The 21,070-nt window shown below is 36.4% G+C and overlaps 2 protein-coding genes across 3 annotated transcripts; one reads left to right on the top strand and one right to left on the bottom strand.

The window, feature by feature from the left end:
• Positions 1-898: 898 nt before the first annotated feature.
• LOC140964510 (uncharacterized) lies at positions 899-11,722 on the top strand. The gene is made up of 19 exons (XM_073424349.1): positions 899-1,281; positions 6,916-6,953; positions 7,079-7,101; positions 7,564-7,670; positions 7,748-7,799; positions 7,883-7,967; positions 8,733-8,823; positions 8,965-9,000; positions 9,089-9,156; positions 9,274-9,336; positions 9,508-9,563; positions 9,637-9,710; positions 9,811-9,903; positions 9,994-10,095; positions 10,352-10,432; positions 10,506-10,597; positions 10,709-10,724; positions 11,199-11,309; positions 11,405-11,722. The coding sequence occupies exons 1-19, from the start codon at positions 1,162-1,164 to the stop codon at positions 11,519-11,521; spliced, it is 1,425 nt and encodes a 474-aa protein (XP_073280450.1). The 5' UTR covers positions 899-1,161; the 3' UTR covers positions 11,522-11,722.
• Positions 11,723-12,575: 853 nt separating this feature from the next.
• Positions 12,576-21,035, bottom strand: LOC140964501 (ubiquitin-like-specific protease 1D). 2 transcript variants are annotated; one of them, XM_073424344.1, is made up of 14 exons: positions 20,366-20,563; positions 19,953-20,007; positions 19,581-19,675; positions 19,220-19,491; positions 19,005-19,053; positions 18,292-18,359; positions 18,137-18,169; positions 17,937-18,032; positions 17,673-17,775; positions 17,056-17,150; positions 15,330-15,452; positions 13,692-13,806; positions 13,296-13,403; positions 12,576-13,161 (listed from the first exon to the last, which is right to left on the bottom strand). In XM_073424344.1, exons 1-14 carry the CDS (start codon positions 20,432-20,434, stop codon positions 13,042-13,044), a joined length of 1,401 nt encoding a protein of 466 aa, XP_073280445.1. In that variant the 5' UTR covers positions 20,435-20,563; the 3' UTR covers positions 12,576-13,041. The 2 variants fall into 2 exon arrangements, with proteins under 2 accessions (XP_073280445.1, XP_073280444.1); XM_073424343.1 differs by lacking the exon at positions 20,366-20,563 and adding an exon at positions 20,589-21,035 and having other exon boundaries at positions 12,579-13,161.
• Between the last annotated feature and the right edge of the window lie 35 nt (positions 21,036-21,070).

The following is a 21,070-nucleotide window of genomic DNA, read 5'->3' on the forward strand; positions in this document are numbered from 1 at the left end:
AATTGTAATAAATGAATATTATAATAAAATATATGTAAGCTCGAGTTCGAGCTTGCGAGCCTATTAACGAATATGTTTGCGAGCTCACGAGCCGAATGAATATCCATAGACTTGAGATTTGTTTGATTAAATTGTCAATCTCGAAATAGAGCTCCAACTTGGCTTGATATGAATCGAATTCACACGAGTTTTTTTTTATAATCAAATCAAGTTTTAAATAGCTCTCAAACATTTTAGTTCGTTTACTTCCCTATAATTGTGCATTTTTTTTAGTTTTATTTTGCTTGACATGATAGCAGACGCATGGACATTTCCAGTTCTATGTTACCAAAATCTAATGTCCTATCAACCACCAAAATCTAATGTCCTATCAACATGGTCTGATTTCGGCCGCAACATTGTCTCCGACGTAATAAGAACAAAAATCCAGAAATACAAATTCATTGCCGTAAGACCTGAGTTTGACCAGCTAAAATATCGAGATCCAAAATAGGTTAACATATCCAATTAATTTGACTGTTTTTGCTTTGTGTGAATGATAAAAATATTACATTATACTCTTTTCGTCCTAAATAATAAATTTGTTTTCTTTTTTCGCACAAATTAAAAATTTATTGTAAAAACACAGTTTTCAAATACATTTTTTATTTTCGTCATATTTAGTTTATTTGAAAAATAGTGATGCGTTTTTCAAAATGAATATGAATATATTAATAAAAAATAAAGAAAGATGCTATTAAAGACAAAACCTGACCAATATATTTGAGAAAACAAAATTTGAAAATTATATTTAAATAACAATTATTTTTGGACAACCGTAAAAAATTGTGAAAATTCGACCGATATTTAGCACATAGAAGGAGAAACCTAAATACATCTGCTCCTACGTGAAATCACTCGCTAACACTGGCGAGTAGGCGGAAGTCGGAACGACAACTTTTGGCGGCAACACTTGAGTTTGTCATTTCCGCAGTTCATCGGTATCCAGATTCCAGTATAAATAAATATGCTCCCTCTCCAGGCTCGGACACTAACTGCCATCTCTCTCTCTCTATCTCTCTCTCTCTCTCTAAACTTCAAAACTTCCTCTCTCTGAAATTTTTACAAAACTTGGATTTATCTCGTCGTCGAGTTTGATTTTTAATTTTCAGGAAAAACAGCATGGGAGCTACGTACCGCGACGACGAATTCGGGAGCAACTTCTTCGGAATATCATCGGCCGATCGAAGGTTCTCGAAGCACATCCACGATAATGTCCACGGCAACATATATCTCGATCCTGTATTTCTCTAATTCACCTCCATTTTTCGTTACATGCTTGGATACTGTTCGTTTCATTGAGCTTGAAATTTTTTTTTCTTTTTGAGGAGAGGAATTGGAATTTGTATATTTTGCTTTGAATTGTGAAGTAAACTTCGTCCGGCGCTATTCGTATGGACGCAGGTAGTGTAATTGCGGTATCACGATGAATTGATGCATCGCATGTGTATCAGCAAACTCTTTTTGAAAACTCGATTTGATTTGTAATGTTATCGTTCGAATGGTAACGATAGTGAAGTTCCTCTCGGTATTACGTGTTTAAGTATTTGTGTATTTAATTGAATGATTGTAGTTTTCAGGAAAATATCTTAAATCGGTTATTTCTTGTGATTTTTAGTTTGATGATTTGATTTAATATTCGGAGTTGTAAACCTCCAGATGTAGTTGTTAGGCAAGTGGAGGGGCCCACACAAATATAATATTAAAACTTGGTTTCTCAATCCCACGTCGGTTGTGTTGATAAAGTTGCTGGACAGAATTAGTTATAAATAGAGCTCAATTCCTTCAGTTATTGTATCCCAAAATCAAAAGCTTTTTAGCTTTGAGAAATAGAGAGTGCATAGAAAAAAAAAGAGTGTATTTTTTTCTTGAGTGCGGGAATTCTCTTGTGTGAGTTAGAGAAATTATTTTCTCGGTATACTCGGGTTGGGAGTGTGAGAAATATTGAGTGTATTGGTGTATACACTTGTTGTAATATTTCTTCCGGTTATAAAAGTTGCAGTGCTCCGTGGACGTAGCCTATATTGGGTGAACCACGTAAATCTTTGTGTTCTTGTTGGTTATTTTATTCCGCAATTTTTGGATACTATTATCATCGTGGTTGGCATCGCTTCGGGGTGTAATTCCCCAACAACTGGTATCAGAGCCTTGTTGTGAAAATTCTTAAGAATTCTGAGTATGCTCTGTGGTTGCAGCTTTGTCTGATCTTCCACATCAGAAAAGATTTTTTAGAGTTTTTGCTAAGGCTAGAGAAGTGATGGCCGGAGATGATGGATCGGGACCAGGAATCAACAAGTTCGATGGAACAGATTTTTCGTTCTGGCGGTTACAGATAAGAGATTATCTGTACAGTAAGAAGCTCCATCAACCTCTATCAGGAAAGAAACCGGAAAAGATGGAGGATGATGATTGGGAGCTCCTTGACCGACAGGTTTTAGGTGTCATACGATTGACCCTAACAAAGAACGTGGCGCATAACGTGGCGGAGGCCAAAACCACGGAGGAGATGATGACCATTCTGTCAGACATGTACGAGAAGCCATCAGCAAACAACAAAGTACATCTCATGAAGAAGTTATTCAACTTGAAGATGGGAGAAGGTGCTTCGGTGGCAAAACACATAAATGAATTCAACACGATTGTCTCCCAGCTGACATCGGTGGACATCAAATTTGATGATGAGATTCGTGCACTTATTCTTCTGGCGTCTTTACCAGAAACTTGGGAACCGATGCGGGCAGCGGTTAGCAACTCTGTTGGAAAAGGAAAACTACAACTCAATGATGTTAGAGATCAAATCCTAGCTGAAGAAGTTCGCAGGAAAGACTCGGGTGAAGCAACATCATCGAGATCTGCTCTAAATCTTGATAACAGAGGAAGAGGCAGGAGTGGTGAAAGGAGTTCCAACCGATGGCGCGGTAGATCCAAGTCAAGAAATGGAAAAGACAAAAACATCTCTGAAAAGAATATGAAGTGCTGGAGCTGTGGTGAGACTGGTCACCTGAAAAAGAACTGCAGATCAATGAAAAATAATGCCAATGCTGTCACTGATGAAGTACATGATGCTCTGCTATTATCCATGGAAAGCCCTGTTGATTCTTGGGTTATGGACTCGGGAGCTTCGTTTCATACCACTGGTGATCGCGATGTATTTGATAATTACATCGCTGGCGATTACGGAAAAGTTTTCCTGGCTGATGGAAAACCCTTGGAAATTGTTGGTATGGGTGATGTACGGATGAAGATGTCAAATGGATCTGTCTGGAAAATCAACAAAGTCAGACATGTACCAAATTTGACACGCAATCTGATCTCGGTGGGACAGCTCGATGATGAAGGCCACAATGTGACCTTCGGTGATGGTTCCTGGAAAGTGAACAAAGGAGCCATGATTGTTGCTCGAGGAAAGAAAACTGGAACATTGTATATGACTTCCAGTTGCAGAGACACATTAGCAGCTGTGGATGCTGGAGCCAATTCAAGTCTATGGCATTATAGACTTGGACACATGAGTGAGAAGGGAATGAAGATGTTGGTGTCAAAAGGAAAGCTACCAGAATTAAAGACTGTTGAACACCAACTATGTGAAAGCTGTATCTTTGGAAAGCAGAAGAAGGTGAGCTTTTCAAAAGGCGGTAGAGAACCGAAAGCAGCAAAGTTGGAGCTGGTTCATACTGATGTATGGGGACCATCTCCTGTGACATCCCTTGGAGGCTCGAGATACTATGTCACATTCATTGACGATTCGAGTAGAAAAGTTTGGGTTTATTTTCTGAAAAATAAATCTGATGTTTACGAGACCTTTAAAAGGTGGAAAGCCATGGTGGAAAATGAGACCAACTTGAAGGTGAAGTGCTTACGGTCTGACAATGGTGGAGAATATGAAGATGATGAGTTCAAGAAATATTGTGCACAGAACGGGATCAAGATGGAGAAAACCATTCCTGGTACACCTCAACAGAATGGTGTAGCTGAAAGGATGAACAGGACCTTGAATGAACGCGCAAGGAGCATGAGATTGCATTCTGGATTGCCAAAATCATTCTGGGCTGATGCTGTTAACACTGCAGCATATCTGATCAACAGAGGACCTTCGGTACCACTGGACTACAAAATACCCGAAGAGGTTTGGAGCGGCAAAGAAGTAAACCTTTCTTTCTTGAAAGTGTTTGGATGTCTATCCTATGTTCATATTGATTCAGCAAGCAGAACAAAACTTGATCCGAAATCAAAGAAGTGCTTCTTTATTGGTTATGGAGATAATGAGTTTGGTTATCGTTTCTGGGATGACCAAAATCGGAAGATCATTCGGAGCAGGGATGTAATCTTTAATGAGAAACTTCTGTACAAGGACAAGTCAGACATTGGAGCTGGAGATGAATGTCCTGAAGTCGAGAAGACTGATGAAGTGCCATTGACAAACATTCCTGTGAATGAATCGAAAACCAGTAACCAGGAAGATGAAGAAGAAACTGCACAAGATGATGACCCACAAACTCCGGTGATTGAACTCAGGAGATCTTTGAGAACCATTAGACCACCTGATAGATACTCCCCTGCACTTCACTATATTTTGCTGACAGACAAAGGTGAACCGGAGACTTATGAAGAGGCAATGCAAAATGATGATTCAACCAAGTGGGAGTTGGCCATGGAAGATGAGATGGATTCACTGTCATCCAATCAGACGTGGGAGTTGACAGAACTTCCGCAAGGCAAAAAGGCGTTACATAACAAGTGGGTGTACCGGTTAAAAGAAGAGCATGATGGTAGCAAGCGGTACAAGGCAAGACTTGTTGTAAAAGGCTTCCAACAACGGGAAGGAATTGATTACACCGAGATTTTCTCTCCGGTGGTTAAATTAACCACTATCAGGACTGTACTTGGACTAGTGGCGAAGGAAGACTTACATTTGGAGCAGTTGGATGTAAAGACTGCGTTTCTTCACGGTGACCTAGATGAAGAAATTTATATGAAGCAGCCACAGGGCTTTGAAGTACGGGGAAAAGAGAGAATGGTGTGCAAACTTCAGAAGAGCTTGTACGGTCTCAAACAAGCTCCAAGACAGTGGTACAAGAAGTTTGATGGATTCATGAGTGAAAATGGATTCCTAAGGTGTCAAGCTGATCACTGCTGTTATGTGAAAAAGTTTGACGGTTCTTATATCATACTACTGCTATATGTAGATGATATGCTGATAGCTGGAGCTTGTCTGGAAGAAATTGATAAACTCAAGAAAGATTTATCAAAGGAATTTGCCATGAAGGATTTGGGTGCTGCAAAGCAAATCCTTGGAATGAGGATCTTCAGAGACCGGGTGAATGGATTCTTGAAGTTATCTCAAGAAGAGTACGTGAAAAAGGTGGTTAGCAGATTTAATATGGATGAAGCTAAATCTGTGAGTACTCCTTTGGCTAGTCATTTCAAACTAACCAAAGCACAATCACCATCGACGGAGCAGGAGCAGGCTTATATGAATAAGGTTCCTTATGCTTCTGCTGTCGGAAGCCTCATGTATGCAATGGTGTGCACAAGACCAGACATAGCACATGCAGTGGGAGTTGTGAGCAGGTTTATGAGTAATCCAGGAAAGCAACACTGGGAAGCAGTTAAGTGGATTCTCAGGTATTTGAAAGGTACTGCTAGTTGTTCTTTATGCTTCAGGAGATCAAAATTTGGCTTACAGGGTTTTGTCGATGCCGATATGGGTGGTGACCTGGATGGCAGGAAAAGTACTACTGGATATGTGTTCACATTAGGTGGTACAGTTGTAAGCTGGGTGTCTAAGCTGCAAAAGATTGTTGCGCTTTCGACTACTGAGGCTGAGTATGTTGCAGTTACAGAAGCTAGCAAGGAGATGATATGGTTGAAATCCTTTCTGGAGGAATTGGGTCAGAAGCTTGAAGATAGCACATTATACTGTGACAGTCAGAGTGCTATTCATTTAGCAAAAAATCCTGTTTATCATGCTAGGACAAAGCATATACAGGTTAGGTACCATTTCATCAGATCAGTGCTGGAAGATGGAGTCTTGATGCTGGAGAAGATTCCTGGAAGTAAAAATCCAGCCGATATGCTCACGAAGACGGTAACCATTGACAAACTGAAGTTGTGTTCAACTTCAGTTGGACTGCAAGAATAAATGAGGAGATATGAGCTGCTGCAATGATGATGTGAAGACATGATTGAAATCAAGTCTTCAAGTGGGAGAAATGTTAGGTAAAAGCGGGCCCCACGTAAATAAAAAATTCAAAATATTGATATCCCACATCGGAAAGTTTACAGAAATTGCTGGAGGGAATTAGTTATAAATAGAGCTCAATTCCTTCAGTTATTGTATCCCAAAATCAAAAGCTTTTTAGCTTTGATAAATAGAGAGTGCAAAAAAAAAAAGAGTGTATTTTTTTCTTGAGTGCGGGAATTCTCTTGTGTGAGTTAGAGAAATTATTTTCTCGGTATACTCGGGTTGGGAGTGTGAGAAATATTGAGTGTATTGGTGTATACACTTGTTGTAATATTTCTTCCGGTTATAAAAGTTGCAGTGCTCCGTGGACGTAGCCTATATTGGGTGAACCACGTAAATCTTTGTGTTCTTGTTGGTTATTTTATTCCGCAATTTTTGGGTACTATTATCATCGTGGTTGGCATCGCTTCGGGGTGTAATTCCCCAACAGTAGTCTGATCGTCTGATGACGTTTGAGTAATAAAAGTATGAAAGGTCATCAATGAAAACAGAGTGAAGCATGGATAAAACTGCATCGTTTCATATTTGCTTATTTATTACTTTGTCATCAGTTGAAAATTTAATTACAACGTTCATTTATTACTTGCTATCATTTATTTCTCATCCATATTTTTTTTTCACACTGCATTCAGCTCTCTTTGAAGTTTATTGACACGGAACAGTTTCAGAGGCAAGTCACCCTTTTTCTGTAGTTGAATTGTTATTTTCTCTTTAAGTTGAATGTTTTTTCATTGTTATTTTTCTTTTTGATTCCATCTAAACTTATTTTCTGTCGTGTTCCTTAATCTGATGCAGACTTCGTGATCTGAAGCAGCTAGGTGAGTTTGGAATCTCTTACTTTATGAACTTGGAATTTAGTGTTAAAAATCATTTGATTGCACTACATTTTAAAAATTAAATAAATAAAATAATGAGTTCAAAGGATGGAACCATTGAATGTGCAAAGTTGGGATGAAGTTCACACACTTTATACCAATTGTCATGCTTCGATTCGTTTTTGGAAACTGGTTTATCTTAGTCTTCATATTATGTTTAGGGAGTGGTGATTCTGGTCTCAATGCTCATATCAACAAACAGATTTAGTTTCTGACTTTACCACTGTGAATTATAGTTTCTTTCGAAATGGGATAGTACGAATGGATAAAAAATTGAAAATATCTTGGCTATGGCATAATGCTCAATTGGTCCATTATCACTCAACTTGAGATCTGTTTCGTTCATATATTGCAAATACATAAGTAGCATTGAGATCCGTAATCAACTTACGCATTTTTCTCCAGGTTTATCATACATGGTATATCCAGGAGCTGTGCACTCTAGGTTTGAGCACTCCCTTGGGGTTTATTGGCTAGCTAGTGAAGCCATAAACAGATTGAAAACCTATCAAGTAATGCTTCATGGTCAGATCAATGCGGTTGTGAACATATAACCGAGAATGCTGCTTTATGCTTGTAATCTTTGTAGGGCTTGGAGCTTGGTATTGATCGGTTTGACATACAAACAGTAAAACTTGCAGGTAAATCTAATTGATCGACGGACATTCACCTTGTTCCAGTGATGACTCTAATAATTTGTTTCCTTTGCTAATTATGCATACAGGTTTACTCCACGATGTGGGTCATGGGCCATTCAGCCACACGTTTGAGCGCGAGTTTCTACCAAGGGTTCTCAGTGACCTGACATGGTTATTAGATAATTAGTATTATAACTTCTATTGTCTCTTTAACAATGTTTGCAACATGAACTATCTTCTCTTTGCATATTTGATTAGTTTATGGATATGCATTTGTCATCTGCTATTGGTATTGGTTTATCAATGAAGGATGTGGGGAATTATTTCCTTAACCTTGTGCCACTTGAATGCAATATGTACGTAAGCCATAAAGAAACAGGGGTTTAATATAGCTAACATGCTAAATAAATATGTCTGGTTTTTTGGTTTAATTTTTAACTCCATAGTTCTAACAAAACCTGGTGTGGATAATCAACATCCCATAATGCTTGGAAAAAAGATGTTGCTTATGATATCTGAAGATTTCTTCTGTTTAAATTGATTTACTTGATAAATAGTATAAAATTATCTAAAAGTTACTTTCAGAAATATTCACATACCTGAATTATTGGTAAAACATTTGATTTAACAAGCCATTTTGTCATGAAGTCATCTTTTTGCGTTCCTCTTTTGCATAGGAGGAAAATATGAGTTTCATTATCTTAAATTGGTTAGTGTAATTTTTATTTTTTCTATTCGAATTCTTAGACACCCTAAACATCTAAGAAGATTTAATGTGAAATATGATTTTTATTACTACTAAAGAATCAGAATTCAGTTTGCATAGAGCTTTTCTCAACCAGCATATGTACTGTATATATCAGGTTGGTACTGAGACACTTGATCTATGTTCCGCAGTAAATACTTAGCAAACTAAATTTTGAATAACCTTTTCAGGTCTCATGAAGAGATGTCTCTGAAGATGATAGACTATGTTGTTGATGAACATAACATTGATATTGAATCAGAAAGTCTTAAGAAAGTGAAGGTCTGATCGCTGATTGTTGGTTTTGCTCAATATGTTCACTAGGTTCATTCTTAAAGATAGAATTTATTACTACCTAAAATTTCAAAGTTCATGAACCACGGTATATTCTGCTAATTTATTGATTCTCTCTCTTGTTCTCAGGAAATGATTACTGCCTCCGAGAATTGTACATCGAAAGTAAGTCATACAATGGAATTGCCTTCGTAAAAATTTACGTATTCATGCTCCTTTTTTTCATTGCAATACCAAATTTGTTATTACGTAGAGTTTCAAGGAAAAGCTTTTCTTGTACGACATTGTCGCTAATGGACGCAATGGCATTGATGTTGACAAGTATGTCTCCATCTGCATTTAGATCAGTTTCAACAGCATAACGATTAAAGAAGTATAACAATGAAAATGTCATGTAATTTTAGCAGTTTCTTGGACTAAACTACCACGTATCTTCAGGTTTGATTACATTGTTCGAGACTCCAGGGCCTGTGGTCTTGGCTGCAATTTTCAGTTTCAAAGGTACATGCTTGATACTTCAGAAAGCTCATCAAATTCATACTATACCAATTTATTAATTTCAAATAAACCAAAGCCATGCAACATTTCCTATTGCAGTTGGCTCTAATATTATTCTGAAGTTAACATGCTCAAATCAAAATAGTGCCCTAACTATGCTGCCACTAATTGCAGGGTATTAGAAACCATGCGAGTGATTGATGATGAGATATGCTATCGTGCTAAGGAGTGTCAGTATTTATTTTAATTGCAGTATTTTAGTGGTTGCATATGTGACTATCTTATGTTTGAGCATACATTCAGATCTTACCATCCACAAACTATTTGCTGCTCGGGCAGATCTGCATCGCACAGTCTATACACATGCAAAAGTAAAGGTGCCTGATTACTTTTATAATTGTTTTTGTGCCAAGAGATTTTACCCTAAGGTTATAAATTTGATCTGGAATAAACAATTTTATAATTGGTCCTTTTCAGGCAATCGAACTCATGTTTGTTGATGCCCTGACAAAAGCAAATGATATTCTACGTATTTCATCCTACATTGACGAACCAGCTCTATACTGGAAGGTCCCGTGGGATATTGTTGATTAATTTACTGATATAATCTTCTTAAATGTTGTTTGATTGCTTATGTTGTCCATTCATTATGAACTGCAGTTAGATGACTCAATATTGAAAACAATTGAAACTTCTTCCTGCCAAGATCTGAAGGAATCTCGAGATCTGGTCCTCCGCATCAGGAGAAGGGATCTTTATCGGGTACATAGGGATGAAATCAGGGGTGAAAGGACATTAAAATTTTATATGTTCTTTTTTCTTATTTTTTTAAAAAAGAATTACACACCATTTTATTCAAAAGTTTTGTTCATCCTTAACGAAACACTCTCCCGTGATGCCTTTTGCTTCTTTAAAGTCTTTTATCTATATATATATTATTTTTTTATCACTGCATCACCTTGGCTGTGTGATTTATGTCATGTGATGCTGTACTTATCTTCTCAAAATGTTTTTGCAGTTTTGTAATGAGTTCGCTGTTCCGAAGGAAAAGCTGGATTACTTTAAAAATATCACTCCTAAAGATATAGTTTGTTCACAGGTCTGACGATAGTTCAATTAACATTCAATCGGGAGGATCAATAGTGTTGTTGATTGATTAGCTTTTGATGTAGAATTCCAGCAGGCAAACCATAGACGAGGAAGATATTGTGGTGAGCAATGTAAAAATAGATCTGACCCAAGGAAGAAATAATCCACTTGAAAGGTACTATAATCAGATATTGCAAAAGATTATTGCCGACTCTCTCAGACGGTGAACTCATGCGATCGTTGAAATAACTTTTCCTTTCCTTTGTTCCTGTGCTCCCTTCACCAGCATCAGCTTTTTCAAGGTACTATTATATTCACAAGCTTTCAAAATGTTAGTGTTTGTGATTTTTTACCGTGCATTAATGTATTTGGAAAATTTTATTCTTACATCATCACAACAATGTCTTTCTCTTCGCTTCTTGCTAAGCTAGAAAGTGATTCTGATCAAAAGAATAATTAAACCAGCAGTAATTCTTTTCAATAGAAAAATATTTTCCTCATAATTATGCTGGTTTAGTTGCAAGCTTTTCCTATGTCGCCACAACCAGCTTTGAATTGTTCTAGGGGGCGAGCAGCAGCAGTAGTTGCCCAACATGTGGAAAACTGGTTGCAGCCACTTAGAAATTTTAATCTCCCACTGAAAATTCCTCCTGAATCTCACAAAATAATAAAAAAATCCCATTTCCCATGCTCCGTAAAAAAATTGCTCAAATTTGATTTCACATAAGTTTAAATGTACTGCTGTATGCATGATGTTTGTCTTCTGGCCTTGTCAGGATTTTGAGAGCGATGAGAAATTTGCTGTTAAAGATGATCGGATCAGCCATTTGCTGCCCACATTTTATCAAGATACGATCGTGAGAGTTTACTCAAAGAAACCTGACCTGGTAATGAATGGGAAACCATATCCTCAACTAAGAACCTTAACAATTTTGCATTCACCCTTCACCTTATTCATTTTTGTCCCCGAAAAATCTCGCAGGTGGAGGCAGTATCTGAGGCCTTTGAAAATTTCCAGGTGAAGACTTATGGCATGAAGGCTCAAGTCCATGAAACTCCTGAGAAAAAGAAAAGGAAGAAGATCTTGAGGTATCTTTAGCTCCACCGGTGCTTCGCTTTGTTGTTTGCTAACCGTTATATTGAACGTGCATATAATAATGTTTGTATATATTGATTTTGATTGTGAGAATGGTATCACAAATGTATACTGTCACTCTTTCCACAACGCTAATTTTTCCTCGGGTTTTCTGCTGTAAATACAGTTTGTACCACGCCTTTAAGTGACCGAGTTGTGTTTTTTGTTCAACCATATAACGCCTTTAAGTGATGAGTTGTGCTCTTTGTTTATTAACCAGCTTCAACTTGATCCCTAGGATTCAGAAAGCACCTATGCTGGATTGATCCATGCATGCTGTTACTGAAAATAATAATAATAATATTCATGAATTCGTTTCTGTGAAAAATGAATGTATCCTATGCTAGTTCTGTGAGCATTTGCACGATTGTTCGAAATATGCCGTTGGTCAAATATTTCTTTTGTCTGTATCCTCTTATTTATTTATTTTATTTATTATAAATTCAGCTTTAAATAAGTAAGAAAAACAAAGGCCAAATAAAGCGTAAAATTAAAAAGATTATAATATTTCAAATCTTGGCCAAAAGGTCATTTTTTAAAAATTCTCGAACAGCTGCCGTATTTTTGCTCGTTAAATTTGAGCTGATATCCTGCTTCATATATTTTGTTTATGAACACCAAAAGACTCGTCATAAATACCACACTCAGAAAGTCAGAATGGACGGACTAAAAAGTACGGTATAATGAAGAAAGGTAGATGAATCGATATAATTATACGAACGATCCAAATGTTCGTTGTGTATTTAACAAATATTGTAAACATAATTTGAATTTTTTTACTCTCTTCATTCTCCTGTCGGGCCCCTCAACAAGGAGCAGGCATGAAATACCTCCAGAAACATGTTTTTTTGAACTTGGTGAGATAATTCGTAAAAAAATGTTCGTACATAAACTCTATGAATCAACCGTCGTCTAGGTTAATGGGTACTCCCTCTTAGTAGGAAACCACGTATATATCAAGCACCGGAGATTGCCTGCAAGCGACGGGCTAACATGTACAACACCAACCGGGACACCAGGAGGAAGCAACAAAAATGGATAGATTATTATGATGAGAAGATGATGCAACTCCATCAAACAATTCATATGTGTGTACAGAATAGTTAGCAACATCAGAAAGCCTCGAGCACATTAATTTTGTCCCGATTCCCGTAACTACTCTACATGTTCAATGACTCCCTAAAATGTACACAGGCATACATCTCTCTACGAACACCATTATCAACTAGATGATTCTACCGAGTATCTAACTTTAGTACTTACCGGGATTTTGTTATATTCCATCATGTACAGATATGCACGTTTCGAAATCTTAAAACCGACTCATCACCACTATGCCTAATCATAGTTACATATATTGTAGATGCCTTGGAGCCATAGAAAAAGCAATACAAAATCCAGTTTTGATATGTTATCGGTCGAGTAGTTATGTCCAACCTAGTTTCACAGCAATTTTTCGATTGTTATGCCATTTACAGCAGCGGCTAGGGGTCTGATTTGCATTTGGCTCCTTCAAAAGCGCGCTTGAACTCTTGTTTGAGTAGATCCAATATTTTATTTCTCAAACTGGAGGCTTCCTGTGGTATGAACCACTGCCTGCCAAACTGAATGAAAATAACAATATCCGAGTAAAACATTGAGTGCAGAAAAAATGATAGAAAGTTTATTCAGAATAAAGTAAAAGAAGAGTAAATACAGAAATTCATCGTACAAAAAAGTAGTAGAGTGACAAAAGTACCATTGTCAAGTCCTCCTTCTTCAGCCTGTCAGGGGCCTTATCTAGGAAGCGTTCCATAAAGAAAAGAACAAATACGCCGCAGTCATATTCATTTCTTTGTTGTGGTACCTTGCATTGAGAAAATTAAAGAGAGAAATAAGAGACTAATTTTCTTGAACATTTGAATATCAGTGTCATGGAAAGATGACGAAAGATATGGCTAAAAGGTGGCCGCATATAGAACTCTTTAAGCAGCGTTAGGAAACCCGCCCTTTTCCTATCAAGCAGAAGAATACTTGAGAAATGTTCCAGTTTAAGGCTTCTCAAGGAAGATAAATGATGCCATTTCCCTCGAATGAATTTGAAAGTAATAAACGACTAAATGGCGGCAAATATATATTTAAGGCTGAAAATTACCTCAATTACTTTCTCAACGATTTTTCGAGATAACTTTTTCCAGATTTTATCTGCTATGGGAATTTCAGGAGGCATTCTTTCTTGACTAAAAAATTTCCACTCTCCAATTAGGAAGCTGCAGACCAATGTACATATGCACAAGTCAGTAGCAAGATCATGGATATAACAATATTATTGTTAAAACAAGGACAGCAAATCTGCTATGTGGCCAAGAGAAACAATACGCTACTGATACAAACTCAAAACAGATTATACAAGAAACTGTAATTTAATTAACTAAACTAGAAAAATTACATAAAGATAATGGCCAATCCTCACAAAGAGTGTGGCCACATAGAGCAGAAAATATTCCTCACAGAATAATCTTCCCTCTACCTAGCAACTGCCAGCAACCGAGCAACGTTAATTCGAAACAAAAACTACCTTTATCTGAAAATAGAGGGTTATGGTGATAGCTAAATATCATGTAAACCGTAATTAGTTGTGCCTGATGCTTAAGCACGCTTGACTTGACTGTAGAAAATATGAAAAATATCCTCCTACAAAAAGTCATTGTCTGGCTCGTGGGATTAGATGCTGAATATATATAAATGACATAATCATTTATAACTCTAATTTTTGTAGAAGTTGAGCCAGTTATATGAAACAAAAATAAGAATCAACTAATATCTATTTTTTCACACCAAATGATGCATAAGGTACAAAGTCGCAAATAAATTCAATTGCGGTTAACTTAATCTTTTAACATCACCAACCATAAGGAAATTCGCCTATTTAAGCACATTAGGCAATGAAAGGATGACATTTCATAAACTCCAACTTTGATGAAAACACATCTCTACATACGTAGTCACGGAACATGAATAATTCTAAGCACGGATGAATCTCCGAAATATAAATTTGTGTGTGGGATAGTACATTCTCTTCATACCCATATCCAATTATAAAAGCGTTTTGATCAGAAATCATGTCTTGAACTGCAACATAACCCAACAAAATTCAAATATCTTTTCATTGTATAAATTTGTAAGCATAGGTGAGGGATTACTTATTTTCCACCAAGAGCATGACACTTTCATTTACAGAGCCAACAAATTATATAGGTCTGTTCCAAGCGTTGTCAATTACATAAAAGTGACGGTGATGAAAGAGCACAATCACATTTGACGTGCCATTTAAATAAGTTAAAGTGACCTTATCAGCAAGAAGTCGAAATTTATGAAGTCACATTACTTAGAAATTAAACATATCTAACTGCCGTGGCTCATATAAACATCTAAATGCAATCCCTCTGCACAGTTCATAATATTATCACTTGAGTGAGATCTTGAGAATGCTGCCAAACAGACATCAAAAGAAAAGGATGTTTATCCATTTATCTACACCATCGAAGTATGAAAAAGAAGCAGTAAATTCATGATAATACATATTTTCATACTGCACACTACAAAAGAAAATTATCATTCACTAAAGATAAATTCTGCCACTCTCCTTGATGTGCTCTTACTTATATAGCTGATATCATATAGGTAACATCCAATAGCATTGGTTAGCAGCTAACGGCTACGAAACATGTGAGAGCATTTGGCTAGTAAATACTGTTAATTAGTCGGTCCCATATGATTAAGTTCCACTGACCTCTTCACATCCTCAAAAATGTTACTGCTGGCATGCATTCCTAAAGAATCCAAATGAAGTATGATTGGTCCTGATTCATCTTCCTTATCTGGTATGCAAATAATAATCAAGCTCCAATGAAGACTGCAAAAGAAAGATGAAGCAAAGTAAGAGAGCAACAAAAATATTTAGATTGAGGCCAGAAAAGAATGCAGTAAGTTTTAGCAGACAAGAACATGCATGCACTCACGGTACATAAAAATGAAACTCAACAGAAATATAAGCAATAAGCAATCATAACATGCACCCACCAGAATACAGATGCTTTGAGAATGAATCAGAGTAATAACAGAAAAAAGGATGAATAACACAAATAAAGCTTCCAGCTTTCATAGGGTAGTAATACAAGTTCTCCAAATAAAATAATGGCAACATGATAACCGATTTCTATTTCAATAAAACGGTTCTTCATCATTCAGGGCAGGAAATATCTCACATCTCTACTAGCTTGAGCTCTTAGATGCCGTAATCATTCAATATCATACCATAGTTCATAATTATTTAAGACACAAGACGCACTAAAACGCTAAGGTATCTTGGAGCCTAAGACGCAAGAGAAAGCGCACGCTTTATCGAAGTAAAGCGCGCATGTGGCATAAATTTTAAATTTCAATATACATAAAGTCATTTATACTAGAATATTACATAAATTAAATATTTTCAAAAAGATAGTAAACATTATAGATAATGTAACATAAATCATAACCAGAAAAAAAAACTTTAATCATCTAAAGTTCACTAGTAAATCATCAATTCATAGTATATTAAGAAAAAAAACTCCAAATATCTAAATCATCAAATTCTTCTTCATCCTCCTCGACTATATCGTCATCGTCGTTATCATCCAAAACAATGATTAGTCATGAGCATAGAAGAAATTAGTTTAAAAGTTTACATAAAAATTACATTATCATATAAATCATCATCTTCCTCAATTATATCATCATAGGAGGAAGATTACATTAAAAGTTTGAATAGAGGACTTGTGAACTTTCTGTTAAAAATCATGCATAAATGAGTGGCAATAGGGTTTTTCTTATCATTAAATAGCCACGGACTTTGCTAATTGGGCTTCAAAATTGGTTGAGTTCAAGTTAATTTTTATTTACCTACAAAATGTTAGCTCACTTATTTAAAGTGCACGCTTCTGCACCTCTAGGAGCCTCGAGACTAGGCAGAGGCGCACGCTTTAAGCGCACTTGTTTCAAGTGCAGCGCCTGGGTAATAACCCAGCACAATGGGTGCGCCCGGTTGGGCCTGTCGCCTAAGCGTAGCCAGGCGCACGCTTTTAATAACTATGCCATAGTCGGACCAGGTTGGAGGTCCTACATTGAAATCTCACCACATATTTCCATATGCAAGCTTCATATAAGAAGACCTTTTATATATGAAGGGTGTATAGGAGGCAATACACTTGAAAATAGCAAATTTACGGAATTTAAGAGACTAGATCATTAAACTGATCTTCACCATCAAAATGATAAAACTATTTCAAATTCAAAGGAAATGGCATCCATTGTTATTAAATCACGATTTTCTTTGTTTAGATGAATATAGAACTTTAAAAGACATCACAAGGGACCCAAATACCTTAATGTTCATAGTAATACCAAAAGAAATGCTAATTCTGAAGAAAGGCTAAAATTTCTAGCTCTAAAAAGTTTACAATCAATCATACGCTACTTACGATTCATGAATAGGTAGAAATATGTATGCTTTTTCAAATATATTTACACCTTTCCACCACCGTCTGAACTTTACAAATGAAGTTTCCTTGTCAGCCTGCATCAATATAAACATTAAATCTGAATGAAACAACTCATGGGAAAATATAGCATTTCATGAAGTTTAAAAGACACACCACCAAGTACTTCTATCACAAATAACCTTCTAATATCAATACATTATGCCAATAGTTTCGAATTTTCAGTAGCACGTGAGTCCTTGGGAATTAAAAAACAATATGCGAAGAACAATAGTTTCTCGCAGACAGCGTGCTACATAGTTTTTTAACAAAACTTAATAATATTCTCTGAACTGATTCTTAAAACTAAATGTTTTCACTTCCAGAATTCGATTATAATCAAGTGAATCTAAAAGATTTCCCTCTGCCCTATGTAATACGCACAGAAGAGGGAAGATCAAACATCCTCTTGTTTGATGTTATGCAAATAATGCCAGTTTTCCTCATGTTGTATACATCAAAACATTGATTGAAGTTCCTGTGGAAATTGCAAAAATCAAATACAACCAATCTCGAAAAGTCTTGGATGTAACAGTTTAAGAAGAGAAAGAAATCATTACCTTGGACAGGACATCCCGTTTCAACTTCTCATAGAAGTAAGTATTAAAAAAATGATAATCACATCTTTCTGAAGCTTTCGAAGATGTTGGCTTCTGCAGATACCTAACCCAAAGGAGAGCAGTGAGTAAATAATCACATAGTGCCAGCACGAAGGCGACCCTATGATGATATAAGGACGCAAAAGTTCCCGATCATCCTTCATCAAAAAATGAGACAGAAATTCACTAGCTCATGTGGGGAATCTTGATCTTGTGTCGACTTACCTGATGTAAAAGTTCATGATCGTTGATGACAAATAAGATTCGGGAGTCAAGCATTGCATGTCCGAGTAGCAAATTTCAATTGCTTCAGGATCATCCCTATTTTCAGGAAAAAAATAATTTAGAATACATATATATAATTTATTGTTCGAGTCAGGAAATCCAAGTATCTCTGAGATATGAAGCTGCAGCACATACAATACCTTGAAGGATAGTAAATCTTGGTATCTCCGATGCTGAAATAAATAAAATACAGGAATTAAATACATACTGATTATAAACACTCAAAGATGGCCTAGTTGATGCAGAAACAGACAGATACAAAATGAAGGTGCAAATTAAAAGGCTGGAGGATTACCTTTGATTCGCTTGGTCTGTTACGTCAGTCTCGAGTTCTTCCTCATCCACTAGGACGACAGTTTTTTGCTGTAAAATTAATGTCCAAATGTTGCATATTAAATTGTAGACAGGTTCAAAAAATGCACCAACTTTATAAACAACAATATATGTATACATTCTAGCAGTGAACAAACAGAGGGTAGAACCTCAGAATTCTTCGAAATGCTAAATACATTTAATATAGTCTCAAGAATTCAAAGGATATATATAACTTTATAAGCCAGAGAATTGTGCAGATAAGGCCAATGGACTCGCTTCGTTAAGGTTAGTGGACTAATTGCAGAGCTTAAAATGATGAGAAAAGAACAAATTATGTAACTGCACATAGAAATATGCCACTAATGACTAAATAGATCAGATTTCAGAAAAACTAACAAAAGGATTGGCAATATTTATTATTTTCTTTCCCAAACGATATGGATGTGTAAACTTCTTCCATCATAAGTAGATTTTAGCAGTGCAGTACAAACTTTTAGTTATCTGGGAACCTTTACAAATTCCTACTTGATGCATATGATTTCAAATTCATCAATACAACAGAAGAATGATAATTTAATAATGCGTCTTATAGGCTCAAGATTTCCCAGAATCACGAAGGAAAATTGAGCACCATACAACAGCAATTGCAGCATGACATAAGAAGAAATTCTAATTCAAACTCGGATAGCTTACATTGTTGCGCTTGGACACATTTGAAGAGCGAAAACAAGGAGCAACTTCCCTAAGAATAATGAAGGACAAGGTTAAACACATCCACCATGCCATATAAATAAGTTGTTTAATAGGAAGAAAACATTACAAATGGTCATTTAACATGATCAGAAGACAGTAAAAATCTTTACGGCGAAATGAAAGAAAACAAAGATAAAATCACAAAATACACTTACTTTTTCGCAAAACTGCAGGGTATACTTCCGTCAGAATTATGAGGTGAAAGTCTAGAAGAGTGCCTTCCCAGTTGCTTACCATTTGATTCGGTTGGTTTATCAATATTTACCGAAAGATAGCCTGGAGATTTAAAAGGTTTTTTTCTTGAAGGAAAATCCATTCTCTCAGCATTCCAGAACTGAGATTGTCCATTTGCAATGGCATTCTTGTTATCACAGTGTTTTAAAGTGGCTATTTCTTCTTTAAAGGACTCGGTTTCCCCAATGCTAATCTGTCTTGTCAAAAACAGATAAAGCGCCATGAATTTTAAGCAAAATCATTCAGGAGAATTATGCAAATAACATAACGAAAAACTGATACTTTATCATTCATTTTCCCGAAAAAACGTTTTGCAAATGAGGATTTTGAAGCCGGTGTTGATGAGGAAGTTCCAGGCGACGTGCTATCCTTGGCATCTACAAAATTCATTTACTTTTCAAAAACATCATCAAGAACAGATCAGTATAACAAATGTGTAGCTCGAAAGAAACTTGTAATAGTGCCCCCCAGTGATAACCGTTTTTATAAGTTTTAAACTTCCATTATGGAAGTCCTTCATACTGTCTGGATTGGAATTACTTTTGAGCAACACAAAAGACCCAAATTGATAGAAAGTTTCGAGACTTTACTTGTATATTAAATCATTTTGATAAAAAATACAAATCTGAGAAATTATAAAGCAGACAACCTTACCAATACAAGTCAATTCATCACATGATGGAATATCCTTCTTGCACTTTTCATCATCCTGTAGGAAAATGTCATCCCAATCTAAGACAAATGCCCTCCCAAAAAGTAAACCAAGATAGTAAATAGAAAGAATAGCCAGAAGCCTTTGAGAATTCAAAGTTTTATATAACAAATCATAACTGACCTACCTACTATAAAGTCTGGCTAAAGCCAAGTTGCTTCTATTAAAGCATGGCAAAAACATTTAGAAAACTATCATTGGCAACCCAAGTTGTGTGAAAATTGTGACAAATATTACCTCTTAATCCATAAAATCACATACAACCAACTATTTACTCGTTAAAAAACACTCAAAATCAAGATGTCCCTAACATACATAAACATAAACCGTAAAATTAAGTTCAAAACTCCATTAACTTTATGGTTCTTTGTTTGTAATGTTCACAAAAGCATATTTGACTTAGCCAAAAATCACACCAACGCATCACTCATCAGCAGCTAATTTGCTCGAGTGAAAGCACTCATACACCACAATTGCAAACAATGAGGCATCCTTTATAGTAAATTTAGGGAAATAAAATAAATCCAAAGGCAAAAAACATCACAGATAAAAAATAATAATAATAATAATAATCCAACCTTCTGAAGCTTTCTCCGCTTGAACTCCGCTTCGTGAATCATCAATCGAGATCGCAACTTTTCGCCACCGTCGGGCAATCTTTTGGCCTGACCTGAAGCGAATGCCATCATCCTCATAATTGAATCACTCAGTTCCTTATTAGACATGTGCCTCACTTCAAAGTCCCTAGATGAATTCTCCTCCTCGTCGTATATCTCCAAGGACCACGGCTTCGGTGTCTCCGCTGCGGGGATCACCTTCAGAGGCGGAGGCTCGTCATCGATGCCGTTTTCGGGGGGCATTAGCTTGTTCCAATCGAGCACTAGTGGAGCTTTCCGCTTCCTCCCTCCGCCCACTTCCCCCATGCTTACTGTGGCGCCGGAGAAAAGGTAGTCACCGGTCAATTTTGGGTCGTCAGAGTAATTCAATTTTGGAAATGCTTTTGCGCAATGCTAATGATGGCTACTCCCTATTCTTTACACTTAATTTCAAAACAAAACAT

The sequence above is a fragment of the Primulina huaijiensis genome, chromosome 18 (genome assembly GCF_012295235.1).
Source record: "Primulina huaijiensis isolate GDHJ02 chromosome 18, ASM1229523v2, whole genome shotgun sequence".
Classification (NCBI taxonomy): domain Eukaryota; kingdom Viridiplantae; phylum Streptophyta; class Magnoliopsida; order Lamiales; family Gesneriaceae; genus Primulina; species Primulina huaijiensis.